The sequence below is a fragment of the Dipodomys merriami genome, unplaced genomic scaffold (assembly GCF_024711535.1).
Source record: "Dipodomys merriami isolate MVZ:Mamm:240054 unplaced genomic scaffold, mDipMer1.0.p SCAF_9, whole genome shotgun sequence".
Taxonomy (NCBI): domain Eukaryota; kingdom Metazoa; phylum Chordata; class Mammalia; order Rodentia; family Heteromyidae; genus Dipodomys; species Dipodomys merriami.
This window is the reverse complement of record NW_027206512.1, coordinates 9,885,972-9,910,374: the sequence shown is the minus strand read 5'-3', so window position 1 is coordinate 9,910,374 and position 24,403 is coordinate 9,885,972. Positions and strand designations below refer to the sequence as shown.

At 38.0% G+C, this 24,403-nt stretch overlaps 1 protein-coding gene across 2 annotated transcripts in view; it reads left to right on the top strand.

Moving 5' to 3' along the window:
* The window catches only part of LOC138820988 (probable E3 ubiquitin-protein ligase HERC6), a 53,254-nt gene extending 29,926 nt beyond the window's left edge, over window positions 1–23,328 (top strand). Inside the window, exons 13-23 of one of the 2 annotated variants that reach the window (XM_070013026.1) lie at window positions 932–1,071; window positions 4,375–4,488; window positions 5,494–5,598; window positions 8,997–9,158; window positions 11,251–11,391; window positions 14,374–14,540; window positions 16,535–16,595; window positions 17,567–17,637; window positions 20,784–20,967; window positions 21,057–21,159; window positions 22,830–23,328. In XM_070013026.1, the coding sequence (XP_069869127.1) occupies window positions 932–1,071; window positions 4,375–4,488; window positions 5,494–5,598; window positions 8,997–9,158; window positions 11,251–11,391; window positions 14,374–14,540; window positions 16,535–16,595; window positions 17,567–17,637; window positions 20,784–20,967; window positions 21,057–21,159; window positions 22,830–23,056 (1,475 nt within the window). In that variant the 3' untranslated portion in view covers window positions 23,057–23,328. Of the gene's footprint in view, window positions 1–931; window positions 1,072–4,374; window positions 4,489–5,493; window positions 5,599–8,996; window positions 9,159–11,250; window positions 11,392–14,373; window positions 14,541–16,534; window positions 16,596–17,566; window positions 17,638–20,783; window positions 20,968–21,056; window positions 21,160–22,284; window positions 22,760–22,829 lie in introns of those variants that run through there. The other variant, XM_070013027.1, reaches the window with a different exon arrangement.
* Window positions 23,329–24,403: the final 1,075 nt, after the last annotated feature.

Below are 24,403 nucleotides of genomic sequence, written 5' to 3'. Positions count from 1 at the left end.
CTTTAATTTTATTTTTCCTAAAGGGCTGCTCAGTTGTCCTTACCCATTTATGATCTGATCTGTTTGATTCTCATGAATTTACAATCCCAACTTTGTCATGTGCTAATGTCCCAGATGTGCTGGAGTCATTTAGGAAATTCCTACTTTGCTATTTTGTTGGCTTTATATAATCTCATTAGTACTGTTTTAATTTGGTAGCTTGGAAATTTACTCTGTCATTTTAGGACTGTTTTCTGAGAAGTCACTTTTAAATGTATCAAAATTGTGATCATAATCTCAGAAATATGAAAATACAGTAATCATTTTCAGTGTATGTGTCCATGTGTGACAGTTGTTCATAAAATCTGAGAACATAATGTATAATTTTTCACAGACTGAAAAGAACCTTGATGACATTCTTTTTTTTTTGGCGGGGGGGGTCTGGTCGTGGGGCCTGAACTCTGTGCCTGGGCATTGTCCCTCAGCTCTTCAGCTAAAGGCTAGCACTCTACCACTTGAGCCACAGCGCCACTTCCGGCTTTTTTTTCTGCTTATGTGGTGCTAAGGAATCGGACCCAGGGCCTCATGCATGCAAGGCAAGTGCTCTACCACTGAGCCACCTTTCCAGCCCTTGATGACATTCTTTATGTATTGACATGTATGTTTTCAGCTTTTGTAGATCCTCTGTAAAAATCAGGTTGAAAATCATAGTCTATTAATTAACCATAAATATGATCCATTAACAAATTTCTTCAAATCCTGAAATTGAGTTTTTCATTCTTATGTTATTCACTCAGGGAAAACTTTACCCCCTTCTGTGAATAATATCCACTTAGAAAATATAGTTTTTGGGTTATGCCACTGGAAATGGAAAATATACCTATATCTGACGTAGAAGACTCAGACAGTGAAGGGGGGGCTCTACTTAACATGGTTGCCTTTATACCCTCAGAAAAATGTTGGTCATCCTTGCAAGCATCTTCTCTGAACACACTGGTCCAGATGCTTAAAACAGCAGTCTTTCTGCAGTTCTTGCCTGAAAATTACCATAATATTAAAACTCTTCTAGAAACTATGAGAGAAGTATATAAGGTAAGTTTTAATGCTTCATGTAAAGGAATACATGAACCAATCATCCCTTCCTCCCTCCCTCCCTTCCTCCTTTCCTTCCTTTCCTACCCCCTCCCCACATACACCTCTCTCTAGTACTAGAGCTTGAACTTAGGCCCTTGAGCTTTGGCCTGTTTTTTGCTCAAGGTTGCATTCTACCACTTGAGTCACAGTTTCAGTTCCATCTTTCTGCTAGTTAATTGGAGATAAGAGTCTCTCAGTTTGTAAGCTGGGTGCTGGTGGCTCACATGTGTAATCCTACTTACTCAGGAGGCTGAGATATGAGGATTGCGGTTCAAAGCCAGCTATGCAGGAGAGTCTGTGCAACTCTTACCTCCACTTAACCACCAGAAAACCGGAAGTGACACTGTGGCTCAAGTGGTAATAGACCATTCACCTTGAGCAGAAGAGCTAAGGGACAGTGCCCAGGTCCAGAGTTTAATGCCCCCATCCCCACGCCCACCCCCCCCCAAAAAAAAACAAAAAGTCTCTCAATTTGTTTGCCTAGGTTTGCTTTGAATCTTGATCCCAGACATCTGAGTAGTTAGAATTTTAAGTATGAGTTACTGGTACTTGGGTTTTCTTTCGCTTACTATAAGGTTGCCAGGGTTCATCTATGTTGCAGTAGCAATTACTATTTCATTATAATACATTATTATATGGATATGCCATACTTTTAAAAAATTTGTATTCTTTTCTTTTTTTTCAATTGTCAAAGTAATGTACAGAGGGGTTACAATTACATAAGTAAGGTCATAAGTACATTTCTTGTCAAACTGTGACCCCTTCCCTCATTTTTCTCCCACTTTCCCTACCCTACCACCCTCCATACTCCGAAGTTGTACAGATCATTTCCAACATATTGTCTCCTGTATATTGCTGTTGCATTGGTTCTTTGTCTGTTGTTCGCCTTCCCTAATTCAAATAAATGTCCCATTTGCAAGGAAATGGAAAGACTTGGATATGTCACACCTTAATCCTTTTAGCAGCTAGTAGATATTTGGGGTATGTTTACTTCTTAACTATTATGAACCATGTTGCTATTTATACATGTTTTTGTGTAGACACATATTTTTATTTCTCAGGGGCGTATAGCTAACAGTGGAATTGCTGGCCCTTATTGTTATATGGCAAGAAAGCAGAGAAGCCACATTTTGAGAGGTTGAATTGGGAGGCTTCATTAGAAGGCCAGTGAATGCAAGAGGACTTTTGTCACAAAGACCTGCAGCTCCACGAATACATTTAACACTGTCAGAAAACTGAGCCATGAGAGCAGGAGAGGAAAGAAAGAACAGAAAATACCAACCACCCAGATCAGCTCCAATGGAGAGCTGAGGTAGGATGCCATGTTGGCTTGAGGAGAGCCAGGAGACAGGATAAGAGCAGACAGGAGACATGTGGCATGTTGTACCTTGCCTGAGCTGGTCCAGACCTGAGTTGAGTCAGGTCAGGGGACAGGGGCACAGGGAGCTTGAGAGTTGATGACCCAAGACTGGCAGGTCCAGTGACCTATTGTCCAAGTCCCCGCCCCTGCCTCTAGGAATTCAGGAACTCCCATCACCTTGGAGGTGGGACTTCCCTGCCTCCACTATTAAGACAAGATGGCAGTTAAACCCAATACTCTATCAGCTACAACTTGGCCAAGATGGCACAGGTCAGATCCAGCATCCCCGACTTCAATATGACAGTCCTATGTTTAATCTTACAAGGCACAACTGATGGTTTTTCAATCACCGGCACTATTTTGCATTTTGATCACAGAGATGAGAAAGTTATAGATTTTGTTCTGTACTTTTATTTTGCCAGTTGTGGTGTATGAACTCTGGGCCTGGGTACTGTCCTTCAGCTCTTCAGCTCAAGGCTAGCGCTCTACCATTTGAGCCACAGCACCACTTCTAGCTTTTTCTGGTTATGTGGTGCTGATGTATCAAACCCAGGGCCTCATGCTTGCAAGGCAAGCACTCTACCACTGAGCCACCTTCCCAGCGTTTGTTCTCTGATTTTGCCAACACTTGTTTGTTATCTATTTGAATTATTGTCACCAAAGTGAGTAAGAAACTGGTATTTTATTGTGGCTTTGCTCTGTATTTCTCTGATGGTCATCAGGGCATCATTCTATAGATGGACTGGCTATTTACGTATTTTATTTATCTTAAATTTTTTTGTACTTAAGACAATGCATAAAATAGGAAAAATATGATTAAATCACACATGACAAAGCTTCTATTTTTCTCATAGGTGTCTTTGAAGCACAAAGGGTGTGTTTTTGGTGTGTGTGTGTGTGTGTGTGTGTGTGTATTTATGTATGTGTGTGCCTGGGACTTGAACTCAGAGCCTGGTGCTGTCCTTGAGCTATTTTTCTCAGTGCTACTATTCTTCTTTCCTTCCTAGAGTCTTGCACAGGCTAGGAAATTGCTCTACTATTGAGCCTCCACCTTTCACTATAGAGATTTCAATGTAGTAAATAATCTGTATCTTTACATTGCTTTATTCACTTACCAGCACATTTATTTTTGCACACTATGAGGAAATTCTTCAAATTAAAGAAAATGATTGTTTGAAATGAAGTGATTTATGTACAGGTTAGTAAATGTAAGCCAAACATTTGGAAAATAGTGTTTGAGTTCTTGAAAAACAAAGGAAGAATTTAAAGAATAAATACACAGTTATAATTGAAGTGGAGGCCTAGGTAATACATGAATTCCTTATGGACAAATTAAACTCATCTTTCTTTTCCCTACAAATCTGGATCTGTGTTTGAGTGTGAGCAGCCTTCATTCTTCTTAAGCCTCTGTGTAACCTGCACTTTTGTCTGCTGGTCATCTTAAACCTGTCATTCTTTCCAACCCTTTAATCTAGACATCACTTTAACCCCAGCTCAGAAACTCTCTTCTATGGCTTACCCCCAAAGGTGATATTTAAATCTAGGTTTATCCCATGTTTGACATAGTACTGGATGTCAAATAATTTTTCTTTAATATGTGAAGAAAATGCAAAGTTTGCTAAAAGAAAATTCTGTTTCTATTGGATTTTTATCCTCAAAGTTTATAAGCATTTTTTTCATAATATCTGAGCCCAGGGATTAATTTATTCTCTCACTGATAGTACCTTATATCTTTGACATTAATTCTTTATGAAACTTGGGGAAATTTAGGGTAGGCAATTGAAATTTTATAAAATGCTACTTCATCCTTTGTGAATGTTTGTTATATGTGCATACCTATATATTTTCAATTATACCACTTATTAATAGAAACTAAAATTCTAAGTCATATTTTCTTTAAGGTAAACAAAAACACTCGTCAACTTCCAGAAGGCACTTTCAACATAGATGAACTCTACTACTCATTTGACTTTCATAGGGAGAGTCAGAGACTGTTCTGGAGTGATCAAAATCTGGTAAGAATAACAAGTTCATTTCCATGTTTAGACTTTAAAGTAGGACACCGTAGCTATGTAGAAATCTCTGTAAGTAAAGATTTGAAAATTTTCTCATTACAATGATGAACTTGCTGAATCAATTGATCACTTAAAACTTAAACATCTTTCACTCTAATGTAGATGAATGAAAAGAGGAAGAGAGGAAATGCAGTCATAATATTTAATGTATATTCTACAAATTTAAGAAAATTGAGGGAGAGGTTGGGCTAGGTAGGGATGAAGACAATGATGAAAGTGATGACATTGATCAAAATGCACTGTATTTGGCCTGGGAAAGTGGCTCAGTGGTAGAGTGCTTTGCCTAGTAAGCATGAGGCCCTGGGTTCAATTCCTCAGAGCCACATACCCAGAAAAAGCCAGAAGTGGGAGCTGTGGCTCAAGTGGTAAAGCACTTGCCTTGAGCTGAAGAGCTTGGGGACAGTGCCCAGGCCCAGAGTTCAAGCTCCAAGACCGACAAAAAAAATAAATAAAGCACTGTATTCATATACTGATTTGTTGAATGGCAACTCCTTTGTACAACTACTTAAAGATAGCAAGCAAATTAAAAGAAAAAAAGAAAGCTGAGCAGGGTGCTGGTGGCTCACACCTGCAATCCTAGCTCCTCAGGAGTCTGAGATCTGAGGATCTGGGTTTGAAGCCAACCAAATGTTTATGAGACTCATTTCTAATAATCTACTCAGAAAAAGCTGAAAGTGGCGCTCTGGCTCAAGTGGTAGAGCTTTAGCCTTTAGCACAAAGAGGCTCAGACAGAGCTCAGACCCTAAATTCAAGCCCCAGGACAACCCCCCATTCCCAAACATATTTGTTTATACGTAACTTAATTTGTTTATAGGTTATTTAACTTGTTAAGCACAAATACCAAAAGCAATGAAAAAATTTACATAAGAGTTTGATTTTTTTGAGTTGTTAGGCCCTTGCAGAAATTTATTATTAAAATTTTCATTATTTTAAATTATTTTTCAGGCACTTGCAGAAAGTTCCAGTCCTATTTTCTACGACTTTCCATTTATTTTTGATTTGCATTCCAGGATGAAATTATTGCAAATATATTCATGTATGAAACTATGGGTATGTATGCTACATTTTTTCCTTGCTATGAGAAAATGTGTAAGGCTGGATACTTGATAAAGTAAAGAGGTTTACTTGACTCATAACTCTGGAGGCTCAAGAGCATGATTTGGGCTTTCTAGTGAGGCTGTAGCCTACCTACCTGCTGCATTACAATATAGTATACAAGCAGAATATGGGTAATTGTGTGTGTGCTAAAGGGACTAATTGTATTGGGTGACATAGCTATAACAAGTACTCTTACAGGAACTAGTTTACTCTATGATCGTAGCAGTAATCCCTTCTGAGGGTAGTGACCCCACAACCTAATTAACTTCCACTGGCATAACTTCATAAGGCTTCCACCACCTCCTGATGTCCCCACTCTGGAGACTAAGCTTCACAGTAACTTTTGAGAGACATACTCAAACTATGTCAAAGCCATAGCATATGGCTTCCTCTTTGTTCTGTAGAAGTGCAAACATACACAAAATAGAAACACTGGTATAATGAGCCCTATTACCAAGATTCACAGGTATCAACATTGGGCCATACTTTTTTTCTTCACCTATCATTTTTGTTATTGTTGTTGTTTTCAGATCTGTTTTTGGCTGCTGTCTCTTTTTTTAAAAAAAATTGGAGGATATTAATTGAATTTTTTTATGCTTTACAATGTAAATTTTTTTATTGTGAAAATACCATACAGAGGGGTTACAATTACATGGGCAAAGTAATGAGTACATTGCCCCATTTGTTAGGAAATGGAAAGACTTGGAAAAAATTATATTAAGTGAAGTAAGCCAGGCAAAAAGAAACATAGATCCCATGGTTTCCCTTATTTGAAATATGTAGTATATATCTGAGACAAGCAGAAACGGTTAGATAAGTGGATGTTAAGGAAATGAACCCCAAGATAAGGACTCAAATGGTTTTACTTTCTTGCTATTGTTTCTAACATATTTGTAAGATATTTCTTTGTTGCTTAGTATGTCTCTCCCCAGTGGTAACCCTGTTTTCACTGTATTTGATGTTGGTATAATTTGTGGCGGGGAAGGGAAAAATTGTTTAAATAAGGATACAGGTGGACCCATTGCAACAATGAGATGTACAAGATGTTATGTCGAAAAACGAACTTTAATTGTATTTTTGACTGCATTTCTTCCCTTTCTTTTCTTCATATGACCTTCTGTATCATTATAGATAGGTTTTACCAGATCATTTCCAGTTTCATTCCTAACATCCCTGGTAATACAATCCTTCCTCCCCAAATCTAATTTCCCATATATTTTCCTTCACCAAGTCTTCCATGTGCTTTGTTCTACAATAATGTCTCATCAGTCTACTCTGTTAGTAAGTAGTTATATGGATACCAGACACAGACAGGTTGGAGTGGGAAAGAAAGCTCCTCGTTGTAATTCTCCTTAGAAGCAGACCTCACAATCTGGTTCTACAAAGGACAGATGAAGACCAAAGTCAAAACGGTCAGGTCTAAACTAGGTTACAGATTCAAATACACAGGGAAAGGGAAACACATAGAGACCAGCAATGGAGAAGCTAGAATGTAAGCTGATATGCACGGTGTCCACAGCTCCGCTCCCTGCTTTTGTCAATAGAGAACGATGCTGGCTATTCTCTGTCACTCAGTCATGGACCATGTTTCTCAGTGGTCAGTAATTGAAGCCTCCTTTACTCCAGGTGGCCTACCACCAAAAAGGAGAGACTTGCTCCACCTCATACAAACCTAGAGCTTCTTAAAGAGAAATTCAAGGGAAAACATAACAATCTAGGAGAATCATACTGCTTCTTAGCATGTAGGTGGAAGATATCTGCTCTGGGGATCTCTCAGGGCTAGAATCATGTGCTCCTTCCCTGGGTGCTCTGAGAAAGCTAATGTGGTTCACCTCAGTAAGCCTAGTGCTCTGGAGTGGGAGAACTTTGCTATCTTCTGGTGTTGCTCACTGTTGTAGGAAAGCTGTATAGGTTATGAGTTCCTAAATACTCCTTTATCATTCTCATCAAATATCTTAGAGGAATATTGAAGATCAAAGCAAGAATAGCAAGTCTATGATTGCATTTCTATGCAAAGGAATTGAGCAAGATCTGGCTGAGAATCCAGAAAAGCTTAATATTGATATTAGTGGGGTATATGTGTGTGGCATGGTTTCTGAAGTTCCAAACAGATTACAAGAGTAAGTGGGTGGATCTCGCAGTTACTTGATGGCAAAGTGTGCACTTCTCTGCGCAAGTCTTTGTTCTCATCTTCTACAGCTAATATTATCCTCAAGCCCCCAACAAAGTGAAACTGCCCTTCTGTTCCTGAGGGTTATAGAGCTAACACTATGTTCTCTTCCCCCACATCTCCCAGTACAGAGATGTATGTATGTATGTATGTATGTATGTATGTATGTATGTATGTATGTATGTATGTATGTATGTATGTATGTAGTTATTTTTGTGCTGATACTGATGCTTCAACTCAAGGCCTGATTGCCATCCCTCAGCTTTTTTGCTCAAGGCTGGTACTCTACCACTTAGGCCACAGCTCTACTTTCAGCTCTTTGGTATTACTTGAAAATAAAAGTCTCATGGACTTTTCTGCTTGCACTGGCTTCAAACTGTCGTCTTCAGTTCTCGACCTTCTGAGTAGCTAGAATTACAGATATGCATCATGGTGCCAGTTTTGTGTTATTTAGTTAGCTTTAAATCATTTTTAGACCATGATTCTTCTACTTCTACTTCCCAAGATACATGTATCACCACCCAAGGCCAACACTGTACTTGTGTGTGTGTGTGTGTGTGTGTGTGTGTGTGTGTCTATTTGTCTGTCTGTCTGTCATGGGGCTTGACCTTAGGATCTGGGTTCTGTCTCTAAGCTCTTTTGTTCAAAGTTACTGCTCTACCACTTTGAACCACAGCACCACTTCAGTTTTCTTAGGGTTAATTGGAGATAACAGTCTCACAGACTTTTCTTGCCCAGGCTGACTTTGAAATACGATCCTCAGATGTCAGCCTTCTGAGTAGCTAGGATTACAGGTCTGAGCCATAGGTGCCCAACTAACACTGTACTCCTTAAGATTGGTCATGAATGATTGTCTTGCATGTTTGTTACTAATATTGCCTTTTAAAGTTCTGTTACCACAGGTGATCTGAAATATATCTAATTGCATAGCTGCTTATCTTTTGTAACTAATTTTGGTACATGATTCCTTGGTGTTTCTCTGATCCTATAATTAATAGCTTTATCTTCCCTAGTAAAGATCCAGTGTAATTTTCTCAAGTAGTTACAGTATAAGTACATACAGCAGTTGCAGAAAGATTACGTATATACTGTGCAGAATGTTTCATTAAAAATATTAAACCTTGGAATTTCTAGAGGACAACAGACAAAGCTAGCTATTTTTCTTTTCTTTTTCTTTCAGAAATCAGGAGAAATGACATGTCCAAATCAGGGGCCAGCAAGTATGTTAATGAACAATGAACTAAGGATGTTTAAACTGAAGGTCAGACGGTCTCACATAATTGAAGATGCCCTGCGTCAGTTAAGCCAAGCTGAAATTTCCGAGCTTTGGAAACCTTTATTGGTACTATAAAAACCCTCATTGGTACTTTAAAAAATAATTTGGTGGCAATAGGCAGGAATAAATTCATTTAATATAGCAAGGAGTGTTTTAAAAAAGCCTGCATTTGTAGTTATGATTATCCTTCTACCAGAATTTCCCTTGTTAACTTCAGAGACTAACAATGGGACTTAAAAAGTAGAGTTAATTAAAGTATTAATGGCTAGAAAATGTCATCTATTGAACTATCCTAATGTTTAATGGCTTAAAATAACAATTTAACTCATAGATATCCTGATATAGACTCCATTTATCATTAAGGAGTTGGAAGATCTGTTGTTGTTTTATTGTTGCTACTGTTGTTACAGTGTTGGGATCAAACCCAGATCTTGTATCCTATGTAAATGCTTGACCAGAGAGCTTCATCCTAAGCAACACAAATGTGGTCTGGATGTATTTATATGGCTGAGAGCTAGATAGGGATTGGCTGATCTATATAGGCTAGCCTGGGACAGTTGAGCTATGTTTTGCATTCCCTTCATCCTGTTTCTGGGATCAGCAAGTAAGGTCTTTTCATAGCAGCATGGGAGGTACAAGACAGCAATCACTCAACAAACACAACATGAGTCAAGTCTCCTAGATGAGACCAAGTGAAGGGCTGAGGAAATAAATAAACTTCAGTGGGAGGAACTACAAAATCATATGCAAAGTCCTTTGATCAGGAGAGGTAGGAAATTATAGCTATTCATATAATCAAGAGCAGCCTGTGGAACACATGCTTCTACATTTGAGCTGTGGTTTTAGTTAGGGACCTTTTACTGTACAGGTTTAACTACAGTCACCCTTCATCTAATCTTTTGTGGATGCTCCCCGGGTGTTTAACTGTATGGTACATCAGATATTTCATCATATTAATACAGAATAGAATACTGGTTAGCTGTGAGGAAAAGCTGGAGTCTTCATAGAAAGTAGTGGCTTTCCCTAATACTAGCATGAGGAAATAGGCTTTTAGAGAAGACATCAGAGCTTGGAGTATAGGAGCTAGAGAGATAAGGACATTTCCCAGTAGTTGGGAAATGTATGGGATGCCAATAATTATCAAAGAAAGTATTTTATAAACCAGATTTTCTAATCATGTGACTTCTCTACCTGTTTTTCTTTGTATTTTGACTATTGAGAAACTCAGTAGAAAATCATTTGCCCTGTAGATGACCAAGAAGTAACACAGTTAACTTAGATAGATCAAATTAAAATATAGACTTAGAGCATGGTAAGATTCCCAAGACTAATTATGAGTGAGTCTTGACAATGACTTAAGCAGACTTGTTTTTAAGTTAGCAGAAGAAAGAAAATCAGAAGTAAGCTGAAATTGTTAGCAGGCTATACAGAGGGGAAGATAAGGTAGCATTTAACTGTGATGGCTGTCACCATGAAGTTTGATCAAAGATTAGCAGTGAAAGCAGGGGTTATACCGTGGGGGAGGGACATACAAAGCAACAAAGAAATAATCTTATAAATGTGTTAGAAAAAATTGCATGAAAGAAAAAAATTTGAATACATATCTTAGGGTGCATTTCCCTAACATCAACTTAACTGACCTTTTCTGCTTGTCTCAGACATATACTAGTTATTGCAAATAAGGGAAACCGAACCTATGTGTCTTTGAGCCTGGCTTACATCACTTAATTTCTTTTTCAAGTCTTTCCATTTCCTAACAAATGGGGCAATGTCATTCTTAGTAAAACTCTCCCTCTTTGCAGATGACATTTTTTTTTCTTATATGCAGTATCTAGGCCTAAAGAAGCAAGTGACATAAACGTAAAGGGGAACTATTTGGGGCAAGTGTACTCTAATCATCTCACTCATTTTCATCTCTCTATTTTCTGCATTTACCTTCCCCCTCCCATTGTATGTGTCCCCAAGAGAGCCTGTTTTATTTTTTCTCTTGCATGTGTGTTAATTGTACCAAGGGGTTTCAGCATGATATTTCAGAGGTATATGTGTTACATTTTACTCAGAATATACCTCTCTATTTCTTTCTCTTTCCCACTCCTTCATCTTCCTGTTGTGAGCAGCATATTAAAATCAAAGTCTGGGAATGTGTTTTATTCTATAGGTTGGGTTTATTGATGAAATTCGTCCTGAGACTGGAGTCATCTTTGAGTTCTTCCATTGTATATTTGAAGAGATGACCAACCCTAAATATGGAATGTTCACATATCCTGATAATGGTTCCTACATGTGGTTTCCTACCAATGTAAGTTTTTAATTTCTTTTGCAGTTTTTCAGAACAGAAGAGTGTGCTCTTTATTGCAATATAAAACTATAGAAAATAATTTAAAATTGGGCTGTACAGAATCTCAAAATATTCATATGGTTCATAAAGCAGCAGCTATGTCCTCTCCTAGAACATTTAGAAAAAGCAGAAGACTAGCCAGTCATGGTGACACATGCCTGTAATCTCAGCACTTGTGAGGCTGAGGCAGGAAGATTGCAAGTTCAAGGTCAGCTTGGGCTATACATAGTTAGATCCTAACCCTAAACAACCCTTCCCACAAATTTCTGGTTTGGCTCCAGACTTACAGAGTTGAAACTTGTATTTATAAGATTCCCAAGTGATTCATGCACATGTTAATGTCTTTTTGGTACTTGGGATTGAATCTAATTCATGCTTTCAGATTTCTCTCTCTCTCTCTCTCTCTCTCTCTCTCTCTCTCTCTCTCTCTCTCTCTCTCTCTCTCTCTCTCTCTCTCTCTCTCTCTCTCTCTTTCCTTCCCTCCCTCCCTTCCTCTTTTCTTTTCTTTGGCTTGAATTCAAGGCCTGGGTGCTATCCCTTAATGAAGGCTGGTACTGTACCACTTGAGCCACAGCTCCACTTCCAGAATTGTGATGGTTAATTGGAGATGAGAGTTTCATGGATTTTTCTGTCCAGGTTGGCTTCAAATCCTGATCTTCACATGTCAACCTGCTGAGTAGCCAGGGTTACAAGTATGAGCCATTACTTCCTGGCTCCTATGTTAAATCTTGAATAGCACAGATGATACCTGAGATACAATAAACTGCACTTAAAGTGTCTAATTTGATGTTTTGATATATGTATATACTCAAAAAACTACACAATCTAAATAATGAACATGTCTATCCAATATTATTTGATTATCTGAAATTTCCTTTTCTCATTTCCTTCCTCCTTATTTCCTTCCATCCCTCTCTTCCTCCCTGGAATATATGAATTTAAGAGATTATTTCTTAAGACAGAAAGAAATAAAAAAGAAGTGATTGAAAAGAATATCATGGCCAAGTGGAGACTTGGAGTTGGTGGTTAAGGACAGGGACTCATAGACTGAAGAAATGCAAAGGTGGGTGGAGAAAAGAGAATACTGAGCTTTTCAGCAATCTTGAGAAATGGATGGCTTATCTCATTTTACAGATGGAGAAACTGAGGTACACACTGATTTAATAAATTGTCCACACAACTAGCAAGTAACCAAGTCACACTATGAGGTTAGGGCTTTCCAATGCCAAAGCTCTTACTTGTTTTGTGAGTTTTTTGAGACTAGAAGGGTTTTTCTACATAGCCTAGGCTGGACTTGAACTCTCAATTCTTCTACCTCAGCCCCCTACTGCATGTGTGACCACAACTGCCAAAGTCCTTACTCTTCAGCATTATACTGTCCTGCTGGGCTAGGAAATAGAGATTATTATTTTTCAAATTAGTATGGATCAGTTAAATGACAAAATCAAATTATGGAATTATGGGGGGGGGAAGACACTGATTAGGTTAGGCGAGGCTACTTTTGGAGATTACTTGTATTTTTAAACTCATTTTGAAAATCCAGATGCACACTTATCCTCCCACTGAGGAGTAAATAGGGCAAGTGCATCATGAAGGCTAATATTGTATGAGACCCCAAGGTTGGGGACTTGCTGGTAGCAACCCTGGCACTGGGATACTTGGAAATCATAGAATTTTCTGGGTAGTGTCTCTGTAGGGTTGATTATGGCTGAGACAGAAGGACCTAGGATTTTCTCATATCCAGGGTTATAAGGAATGGAGAACTAAAGCCAACAGATTTAGTCAGTTTTCATTATTTTGATTGTAACAAATCACCCGGGCTTTATAAAGAAAAGAAGTACACTTAACTCACACTTGTAGAGGTTCAACAACTTGGCACTGACACCAGCTCAGTGATCTGGTGAGGAGTGAAGAGATGGCATTAAAAGCAGGAGATTTTGAAGGTAAAATAATTACATGGTGAGTCAGGAAGCCAGAGAAAAACTGGAGTTCTTTGAGAACTATGTATATCCCTCCCCAAAGCACAATCCAATGACCTAATGACCTAATGACTTTCCACTATGCCCTGCCTCTTAACACCCAACCATCTATTAACACTGCCACAGGAAGGACCAGACTTCCAACACAGGAATACTTTGGTGACACACTGAAATCATACCCAATTGATTGCACCAACTTAACAGGACTCTCCTCTTCTTCCTCTTCCTTCCATCCTCCTCCAGGATGGGCAATGTTAGGGGCTTCTTTCTCTGCCTTGGCCCTGCTGGCACACCAGGTTGTGGGCTGTTTCCAAAGGGACAACATTTAAAGAACTCTTATATAAATATCTGACGCTGTCCAGAAGTGAGGAGAAAGTATATACTTCCTTTCTCAGTGTTGTTCAGTCCATGAATAGGAACATATTAATTATAAAATTAAATCATGAAAAACTTAGTTTATGACTTGTTTATGTTGTATATTTCAGATATTCCATAAGTAACAGAAAATAAATTCACTTATGTAATATTAATGTGCATTGAAAAGTGCAGCAGAAATATTGTATTCTACCTATGAAAGAATTTCAAATTCTATTCTCCTCATGTTCAATTTGTTTCTTTTGGGGTTTTAGGAAAGGAAACTAATATATTTTCTCTTTTTTATTGGTTCTGAGGTTTGAACACTGGGCCTGGGCAATGTCCCTCAGCAGTTCAGCTCAAGGCTAGCACTCTACCACTTGAGCCACTGCACCACTTCTGGTTTTCTGAGGGTTTATTGGAGATAAGAGTCTCATGGGCTTTCCTGCCTGAGCTAGCTTTGAGCTGCAATCCTCAGATCTCACCCTCTTGAGTAGCTAGGATTACAGGCGTGAGCCACCGGCAACTGGCTTAATATTTCTCCTTTTTAGTATATTCCTTTGTCTAATTGATATGAATATTCACAGAAAAGATTTTTCTTCTTTTTCAGCCTAAGCTTGAGAAGAAGAAATATTACCTCTTTGGAATATTATGTGGGCTCTCCCTATTAAATTCCAATCGTGCCAATCTTCCTTTCCCACTGTCGTTGTATAAAAAACTTCTAGACCAAAAACCATCATTGGAAGACTTGAAAGATCTCAGTCCTCTTGTGGGGAAGTAAGTAAATGTATTTTCTTTCTTGGGAATATACCTAGGAAGTCTGAACTGTTTAGGCCCAAAAAGTTACACAAGGAGAGACCCATCAGACAGATTAGGTAAATATAATGAATTCAAATTTTAGCATAACTTAGAGTAAACCTTCAAATATTAATACAAGCCAAATATACTCTAGTTATGAATTATTTTAATCTAAATTAGCCTTGTCTTTTAAAAAATATTGTAAAGGTGGTGTATAGAGGGGTTACAACTATGTAAGTAAGGCAATGAATACATTTCTTTTTTTTGGGGGGGGGGAGTCTGGTTGTGGGGCCTGAACTCTGGACCTGAGCGCTGTCCTTCAGCTCTTCAGCTCAAGGCTAGCACTCTACCACTTGAGCCACACCGCCACTTCTGGCTTTTTTCTTTTTGCTTATGTGGTGCTGAGGAGTCGAACCCAGGGCCTCATGCATGCAAGGCAAGCGCTTTACCACTGAGCCACCTTCCCAGCCCTGAGTACATTTCATTTTGAACACTGTTACTCCTTCTCTCACTTTCTCCCACTTCCCCCTCCCCTCCTTGATTCTCCTTTATTTCCAACATAGTATCTAGTGAATATCACTGTTGCATTGGTTTACCCTTTGTCCTATTGTTTCTATACTTCCTCTTCCCTTCTCCAAATCCGACAAACTTATATACAAGACAAAGTGTTCAGAAATAAAAAAATGGTGACAATGGGGCATAAACCAAAGGGAAAAAAAGAAAGAAAAAAAGAAATAACTGCAAACAATGCATTACAAAAAAACCCTCTTGTTTCAGCTTCTTGGAGTTCATTTTGATAAGCTTCATTTTATGTACCTAGCTGTTGAGTTATTGTGATCTTCCTCTAAGAATATCATAGACATAGTCTAGATATTACAAGTGAGGAAAATTACAGAGCCTGTATTTCTTTGGGTTTGGCTTATTTTGCTTAATATATATATATATTTCCAAATCTTTCTATTTCCTTATGAGTGTAATATCTTTCTTTCTGATGAAAGCATAGAATTCTATTGTGTATATACACCACATTTTCTTGATCCATTCATCTACTGTGGAGCATTTAGGTTAGTGCCATATCTCAGCTATGGTAAATAATGCTGCAACAAACATGGTTGTGCTGGTAGCTTTAGAGTTAGCCCAGTCTTTTGACTTGATCAAGGTAGGAAATAGTTACTCTGCACAGTTCATGATATATGTCCTAAGTGTGTCTTCACACAACATTGTCAGACTACAGACCGGTGATGTAAGTATGTACATAGAGATGGCAAATCAAAAACTGAAAGCATGCTCTACTTCATTAGTTACTGAAAAAGCAAAAGTGAGATAACATTTTTTCTACAAATACACTTACAACAATAAGTTGGGGGAAAGAATTATCTTCTTAACTAGACAAGGGAGAATATAGTGGCCAGATTTACCTTAGAATAGAGTTTTTCAATCTTGGCAATATTGACATTTGGGGCTACATTTTTGTTTACTGCTTCATTTTTCAGGTTCCAGGACTCAAATGCAAGGCCTTATATGAGCTAGGCAAGCTAATTATCACTAAGTTAATCTAGCCCCCTCGGGCTGCTAATACTGTGTTCTGAGGGGCTTTCCTGGAGATTGTAGAATACTTATCAACTTTAGGGTTCAGCCTCCATGAGATGCAAGTAGCTACTCTCCCCTTCATGGTAAAGATCAAAGATGTTTCCAGTCTTCTCCATATCCCCACTAGGAGGCAGAATGATGCCTAGTTCAGAATCCCTGGTCTAGAGGATGAAGCTCTGTGCCATCAGATTCTGTAGTCTGTGTGGCAGGAATAAGTAGTCCAGCTGATGAAACTAAAGACAGCTGACACCAGGAAGAACTATGGGTAGAAAGAGAGAATATTACATTGCATTTGATACATTTCTGGACTGTTCATATTCTTTCCCATTGAACATTTACTATAAGATCAACAAATATAATTTTTTTAATCAAATTTTTCACAGGAGTCTACAGGAAATTCTTAATTGTAAAGCTGATGTCATTGAAGCTGACATTTATTTTTCTGTGAGTAATAAGTTTGATTATAGTTTTACTTTAATCTGTTTGGTTGTGGGGGGAAAGCCTAATGCATACCAGGTAAGTGCTATGTTACTGAGATATATACCCAGCCCTAACCTTTCTTATTAAAATTATTTTTAATATAGAATCTTACATATATGGTGTGCCCATACTTTTGAAAGACTATTTACTTTTGTGCTGCAGAAATTTCCCTGCCCATTCACTAATTATTTGGTAATTTATATCTATAGATTCCCCTAAAAGGTATAGTAATTGTTCAATTAATGTAAACAATCTAAACAGCTAAACAGAATAACTTATGCCTTAAATAATTATAAAATATATATTTGAATAATTTTTAAATTTTTAATTAATTAATTTTTGTGCTAATACTTGGACTTGAACTCAAGTGTGTGCTCTCGTTTGGCTTGTTAGGTTAAGGCTGGTTTTCTACCACTTGAGCCACAGCTCCACATCTGTCTTTCTTGATGATTAATCTACCTGGGCTGGCTTTGAACTGTGATTCTCAGACCTCTGTTTAGCTAAAATTACAGGCATGGGCCGCGAGTGCCTGGCTTTTAATACGTATTTTAAAAAATGAACAGGATAAACAATTGACCCTAATTATTTAAATTTCTATAGGGAAAAGTGGTGTTAAGCCATTATGGGAATAATATATTATATGATTATTTTTTAAAATTTATTTATTTATTTATTTTTTGGGTCCAGTCATGGGGCCTGAACTCTGGGCCTGGGCGCTGTCCCTCAGCTCTTCAGCTCAAGGCTAGCGCTCTACCACTTGAGCCACAGCGCCACTTCTGGCTTTTTTCTTTTTGCTTATGTGGTGCTGAGGAATCGAACCCAGGGCCTCATGCATGCAAGGCAAGCACTTTACCACTGAGCCACCTTCCCAGCCCCCATAATACGATTATTGAGACTTACTTTTATGCTTGATACCTGAAACATTTTGGTTACAGATATACTGGGATGAAAATATTGTTGATTTAGTACCAAATGGAAGCTCTATACCTGTGAACCAAACCAACAAGTAAGTTACAAGATGTATATACCTTAAAGACATATATATATTTTAAATATACATAAAATACTTGTGTCATTGTACTTTACAGAATATCTATTGACTTATCAGATGAGTAGATTAACTCATTGTCTTTTAGAAAGATAAATAAATTATAGGGTAAGAGAATGGGACAAAGGAATCAGAATTAAATATTTCTAAACTGGGTGCTGGTGGCTCCTGCCTGTAATCCTAGCTACTCTAGAGGCTGAAATTTGAGGATTGAAGTTTGAAGCCAGCCCAGGCAGGAAAGCCTGTGAGACTTTTATCTCCAATTAATTATAAAAAAAGCCAGAAGTGGAGCTATGACTCACCTAGCCTTGAGGAAAAAAGCTCAGAGACTGCACCCAGACCCTGGGTTCAAGCCCCAGGACTGGCACTGTGTGTGTGTGTGTGTGTGTGTGTGTGTGTGTGTGTGTAATTTCTATCATTTCACAGATTACTCAGCATCTGTCCTATATAAGACCCTATTTCCCTATTGTGGAATCTAGAGATAAAACAATGAAAAATAGAAATGTGAAACTTAAATTCTAGTGGAGCAGAAAGCATATACCTAAATCATCATGTAATATAGGTATGTAATGTAGGGGTGCGTACTCTGAGGAAACTTAAAGCCATTCAAGAGACTAAGAGATTACTAATGGTAAACTGGAGCTAGCTGATAACCAATTTTTAAGAACTGAATTTTCTGAAAGAATTGTAGTTCATTATTAAAGCTCCTGTAGCTTGAAGTCAGCCTTAGAGAGAATATATGCACCACAGAAACTGACAAATGCTTCAGATAAGATTCTTCCTCTTGGGGCTGGGAAGATGGCTCAGTGGTAGAGCGCTTACCTTGCATGCCTGAGGCCCTGAGTTCAATTCCTCAGCACCACATAAGCAAAATGAAAAAAGCCGGAAGTGGCACTGTGACTCCAGTGGTAGAGCACTAGCCTTGAGCTGAAGAGCTGAGGAACAGCGCTCAGGCCCAGAGTTCAGGCCCCACGACCGGACCCAAGTTAAAAAAAAAAAGATTCTTCCTCTTCTTCCTCTTCCTTCTTTCTCTTCCTCCTTCCTCTACATTCCTCTTCCTCCTTCACTTCCTCCTAATTCTTCATTTTCCTCTTCTTCCTCCTTTCCTCCTTCTCCTTCTCTCTTTTCACTTCTTCCTTTTCTCTCTCTTCTTTTCTCCCTCCTTTCCTCCTTCTTTTTCTCTCTTCTTTTCCCCAATCCTTGTCTTCCCCTCCTTTCAGAAAACTGGTTGTTGAACACTTACCAGCCCATTGCTGGTTACAAGGGAGGATATCTAGAGATGATTTTTTTCTTTGTCACTTAAAAATATATCTTTATTATAAAGGTGATGAGCAAGGGGGCTACAGTTTCATAAGTAAGGTAGTGAGTATATTTCTTTTTAAACACTCTTACCCCCCTCCCTCATTTTTCTGGCTTACCCTTCCTTACTCCCCTCCCTTCCCCCACAAGTTGTATAGTTCATTTCCAACATAGTGTCAAGCCCACAGACTGGGAGAGATCATTACTAGCCACACTAGTAAAGGCCTCATATCTAAAATATACTTAGAGGTAAAAAATTTAAATCTCCCCAAAATAGATCCCCAAAGAAACAACCACCCCATTAACAAGTGGGCTAAAGACTTAAGAGAGACTTCTCTGAAGAGGAAATAAGAATGGTCAGTAGATTCATGAAGAAATGCTCAACATCTCTGGCCAAAAAAGAAATGCAAATAAAAACAACATTAAGATTCCACCTTACCCCAGTTAGAATGGCCATTATCAAGAAATAATTGAGGTAGGAAGGTTTACTAGGCTGACTGAAAGGTAGAGACCAAACATGCTTCTGGTGAAAATGCCTGCAGTAACAATTGGGTTCTATTGGTATATTTTTCATTACTAGAGGGAAATACTGACACTAGGTAACTTAATAAAAAGAAAAGGGGTTTATTTAGTTAATAGTTCTCTTCTGGTCTTCTTCCCCCAGTGTTTAATCTTGAGGGTCCTTGTGATAAGCTATATGATTCTAACTACCTTCCAAAGACCTCATCTCTAAGCACCATAATCAGGTAGAATTTTACCCTTTTAATATTGCACAGTGGGGAATAGATTTCAATATGTGAAGTCTATTCATGTACCCATATCCAAACTGTAACACTTGGCATTCAGGAAATTTATCATACAACGGGATCTGTATTTTGTAGGGCAAATCATGCAGAAAAAAACCCCACAAAGTGGGACAGAATGACCAGCCCTGAAAAAATCATAATCATATCAAAATCTGATGACTAACAGAGAGGGAAAAACAGGTGAATAGGAAACACAATGTCGACTTAAAAACAATAACAATAATTTTAAAAGGTTAACATGAATAAATGGATGGGGGTATCACTTGAAATTCCTTATTTTGTACAATTAATATACACCAATAAAGTAAAATAATGTATTGCATTATAATATATACAAACTGAAGTCTTAGGCAAGGTCAGTGTGATAGAGCTAACATCCAGGAGCTGCTGGATTTGATGGTAGAAGGAGGTCTGGATTCACAATAAGGGTGAAGTCTTTGGAAGATTTTAAGTAGAAGAATGACTTAGAGTAGTTCAGATTAACAATGGTGTGGAAGTATCATGCACTTAGTAGAAACCGTACTCCACAGTTTTTTATTTCAACCTTTCCCTGGGCTAGCAAGTAAGCCTCTTACTCTGGTAGCTAGGCAGCTGTTGACTGATCAGGAAGTTGATTAGGAAGCTGTGATCAGGAAAGACAACATCCAACACTCTACAATGGACTGCATTGCTAAACTATCACACTTATTGAATACATATTTGATATATGGAGTTTTCAATTTACGATGGATTTGTTCAGATCAATGCTTTAAAAAAATTTCTGGATGGTAGGAAGCAAATGTAACAATAAAATGCCAGTCCATTTGTTTATAGTCTGTACCATTTCCCTTTGCTAGCTGATCAGGCTTTTATATCACTCTGTTATGCAGGTCTCTGTGCTATGCAGAAGATATAGACTTTTCTTTCCCAATAGAAATGATTAAACAACAAAAGAAAAAAGTGGAGACTATGTTAGAGACTAGTAATATATTTCATTTGCTTTTTTCTTCTTCCCACAAGGAAAGACTATGTTTCTAAGTATGTTGATTATATTTTCAACATCTCTGTAAAGCCAATTTATGAGGAATTTCAGAGAGGATTTTATAAGCTCTGTGACTGGAAAATGGTTCAGTTCTTCAAGCCTGAAGAACTAATGACAGCAATAATTGGAAATACTGATTATGACTGGAAGCAGTTTGAAATGGTAGGTGTGTTATCTATAGTGCCCCTGTCTTTTCTAAATAATTTTTACATATTTCCCCTAAAGACTATTTTTGTCCTCTTTCTCTCAAGAATTCAGTGTATGAGCAAGGATATAACAAATCACATCACACAATAAAGTTATTCTGGAAGGCTTTCCACGAACTATCATTGGCTGAAAAGAAAAAATTTCTCTGTAAGTATTGCAGTAGTTGAAGTCATTTTTAATGGTGTGTCATGTCTATTAACAATAGGTTACATGTCCTAACAGTAGGTCATGTGTATGAATGGTAGGTTATACATATTAGTAGTAGGTCACATATATCAATGGCAGACTCCTTGCTTTTAGGTCATCATTATATTTTTAGCCTGTCTTCCATTGATAAAAGTATTAGACACAGTGCTATTTTAGTATCTTTGCTACACTGAGCAGTCTCATCTCCAGTTTGTTTATTTATTGATTTACTTATTTACTGATTGGTTTAGTATCAGGTACTTGGGCTTGACCTCAGAGCCTGGGTGCTGTCCTTTAGATTTTTTGCTCCAGGCTAGCACTCTACCATTTTAGACACATCTTAATGTCTGGCCTTTGACTGTTTAATTGGAAAGGAGAGCCATATAAATTCCTTACCTGGCTGGCTTTGAATTACTATCCTCAGATATCAACCTCCTGAGTAGCTAGGATTACAGGCACCCAGCCAGTCTTTCATCTCTTAGTCCTTAGGTTGTATCTAGGCAGGTGCTCTACTACTTCAGCCATACCTCTAGCCTTTTTTGCTCTGGTTATATTTTGCCTAGGCTAGCCTGTATCTTAAGCCTTCTCAATTTTACACTTCTCTCTGTAGTGGGTTGACAGATATGTGTCACCTATCCCCAAATTTTGGTTGAGATGAGGTCTTGTTAATGCCTTGCCAGCTTCTAGCTCCCGTTCTTCCACTTAGCCTCCCAAGTACAGGTGGAGCCGCTGCACCCAACTTGATTCAAATTTTATCATTGGTCTCAGTGTAGAGTGCTTGCCTTGCATGCATGAAGCCCTAGGTTTGATTCTTCAGTACCATATAAGTAGAAAATGCCAGAAGTGGCGCTGTGGCTCAAATGGTAGAGTGCTTGCCTTGAGCTGAAGAGCTGAGGGACAGCACCCAGGCTGAGAGTTCAAGCCCAAGACTGGCAAAAAAAAAAAAAAAAAAAAAAGATTTTACCAACAGTCTCTATTCCTAGCTGCAAATGGGTTGGAAATTGCATGCATTGTTAGGAGTTATGATAGTGCTGGCAAAGAATCATCAGTCTTGCAAGAAAAGGATTGATCTTAATCTCTTCGTAGTTTGGAAGAAGGAGTCCATTATATCTCTGTAAAATGGTCAACAAGTCATGGAAGGTTAACTACATATTCAAGGTCAATTTCCAGAGGGCAGGCATGTAGAAGGTCAGTTCAAAGGTTCCGCTGTGCCTGTCTGTGATCTCATTAACAATGGCCTTCCACTCCATTTCAAGTGTTGTGAGCTAGTGTTGTGAGCTACTCCATTTTGTTTTTTCCTGAACATTTGAAGACTCACCTCATTCCTCTTTTAGAAAACTAGCCAGTCTGACCTCAGTGAACTTCCTGCTCTCTCAGTCCTTCATATTTCTAATGCAGCTCATTTAAACTTCCTTATATTTGCTTTTGTATTTTCTTGTTAATAATTTCTCTATCATCATGACTCATGGAGAACCAAAACCAGATATCCTGATTTTGTATATTTTACCTGGCATCATGTAGTTCTTGCCATAGAAGCATATACAATAAACCTTTATGGAAAACCATTGTCTTCCTTCCCATTTGAAGTTTTCCTCTATGAACTATCTTAACCAAATTTTATTCTTTTCAAGTGTTTCTTACAGGAACTGACAGACTGTCTGTGAGAGGTCTGAATGATAGCAGAATACGATTTTGCTGTCCTGAAACTTACAGTGAAAATGATATACCAAGATCACTGACTTGTCATAATATTCTACTCTTGCCTAAGTATTCTACAATGAAGAGGATGAGGAAAGCTCTTCAAGTGGCCATCAATAACTACAGAGGCTTTGTCTCACTAGAGGCTGGCCAGCAATAATCACCTCTTGATTCTTTTTCACATCTCATTGATAAAAGAGATTGTAAGATTTTAGTTAGGATTACTTAGAAAAATGTGAGGATGACCAATAAGCTAATGAAATCCAGAATAAATGAAATTCTAGTGAAATAAAATGATACGAAACACTTCCTGTATTCCTAACTTTGCTGTGAGGATTTTTTTTAAATGAATCATTTCCAGAATAACTGTCATTTAACAACAGGATACTTTAAAATATTTTAATAATGTAAAAAGTATAAGTATTCAGCATATTGAACGTTATTGTTAATGACATGTTAATTAAATGTAAATCTCAAAGACATAATCTTGTTTCAAAACAATAAGCAAAAATTGCAACCTGTGTCTGTGTGTGTGCATGCACATGCACGCATGTGTACATGTGTTTTGTGTGTGTATGTGTGTGGTTGTACTGGGGTTTGAACTCAAAGCCTTGCATTTGCTCATCAATCATGGTATCACTGGAACCACACTCCTCCAGGTAAATGTACATGTATATTTTCTACTGAAGAATGTTTTTGAATTTAATTTAGCAAATTTTTGACTGTCAAATGTTAAAGGATTCATTAATTCTTCGAATAATCATTTAAATCTAATATTGTGTTCCAAGAACCTTTCTGAAGCAGGATAGAACAGGAACGGATGGCATGAAAACAAAAGCAAACTAAAATCCAGTCTAAATGGAGCTAAGAGCCAGGAGCTAGGAATAAGTACCACTCTAACAGGTAATGGGAAGTCTCACTATACTTTTAACTTTGCACTTTCTCTGACTGTGTATGTTTGGGGGAAGGGAATTTCGTCTCAAGTAAAGCATTTGACAGAACTCATCCTTGGACGAAACTAAGCCTTATCAAAGGAGATAAATAAAGGTCATCAAAATATGGGCTTTTCTGCCCAACTAAACATCTTAAAAAGAAAGAAACTGATAGGTTGTCAAACCTAAGATGCAATGAAAGAAGGAATGTGAAGACTGCAAACTTTGCATTGTAAACATTGCCAGCTCACACTTCTTTTATCAACATTCCCCACTTAGCCAGAATACATAATAAGAATATATAATAACAATTAGTAGAATATACGATTCAAAGGAACAATATACCCCCAACTGAAAGATGCTGATATTTAATGAAAATAGTAGCCACAAAAGCCACAGGAACAGGCACCCTTTCATAAAGACCCTTTACTCACCATAGCCGCATCTCCACAATACTGGGTGACTATGAAATTTCACAGCAACAAATTTAGGATGTGTATTTGGAGAAAAGTAACATTGAAACTATTTCACTATAGCTAACATAAAGAGGCCTACGGCAAGAGCCACCAAGTTCT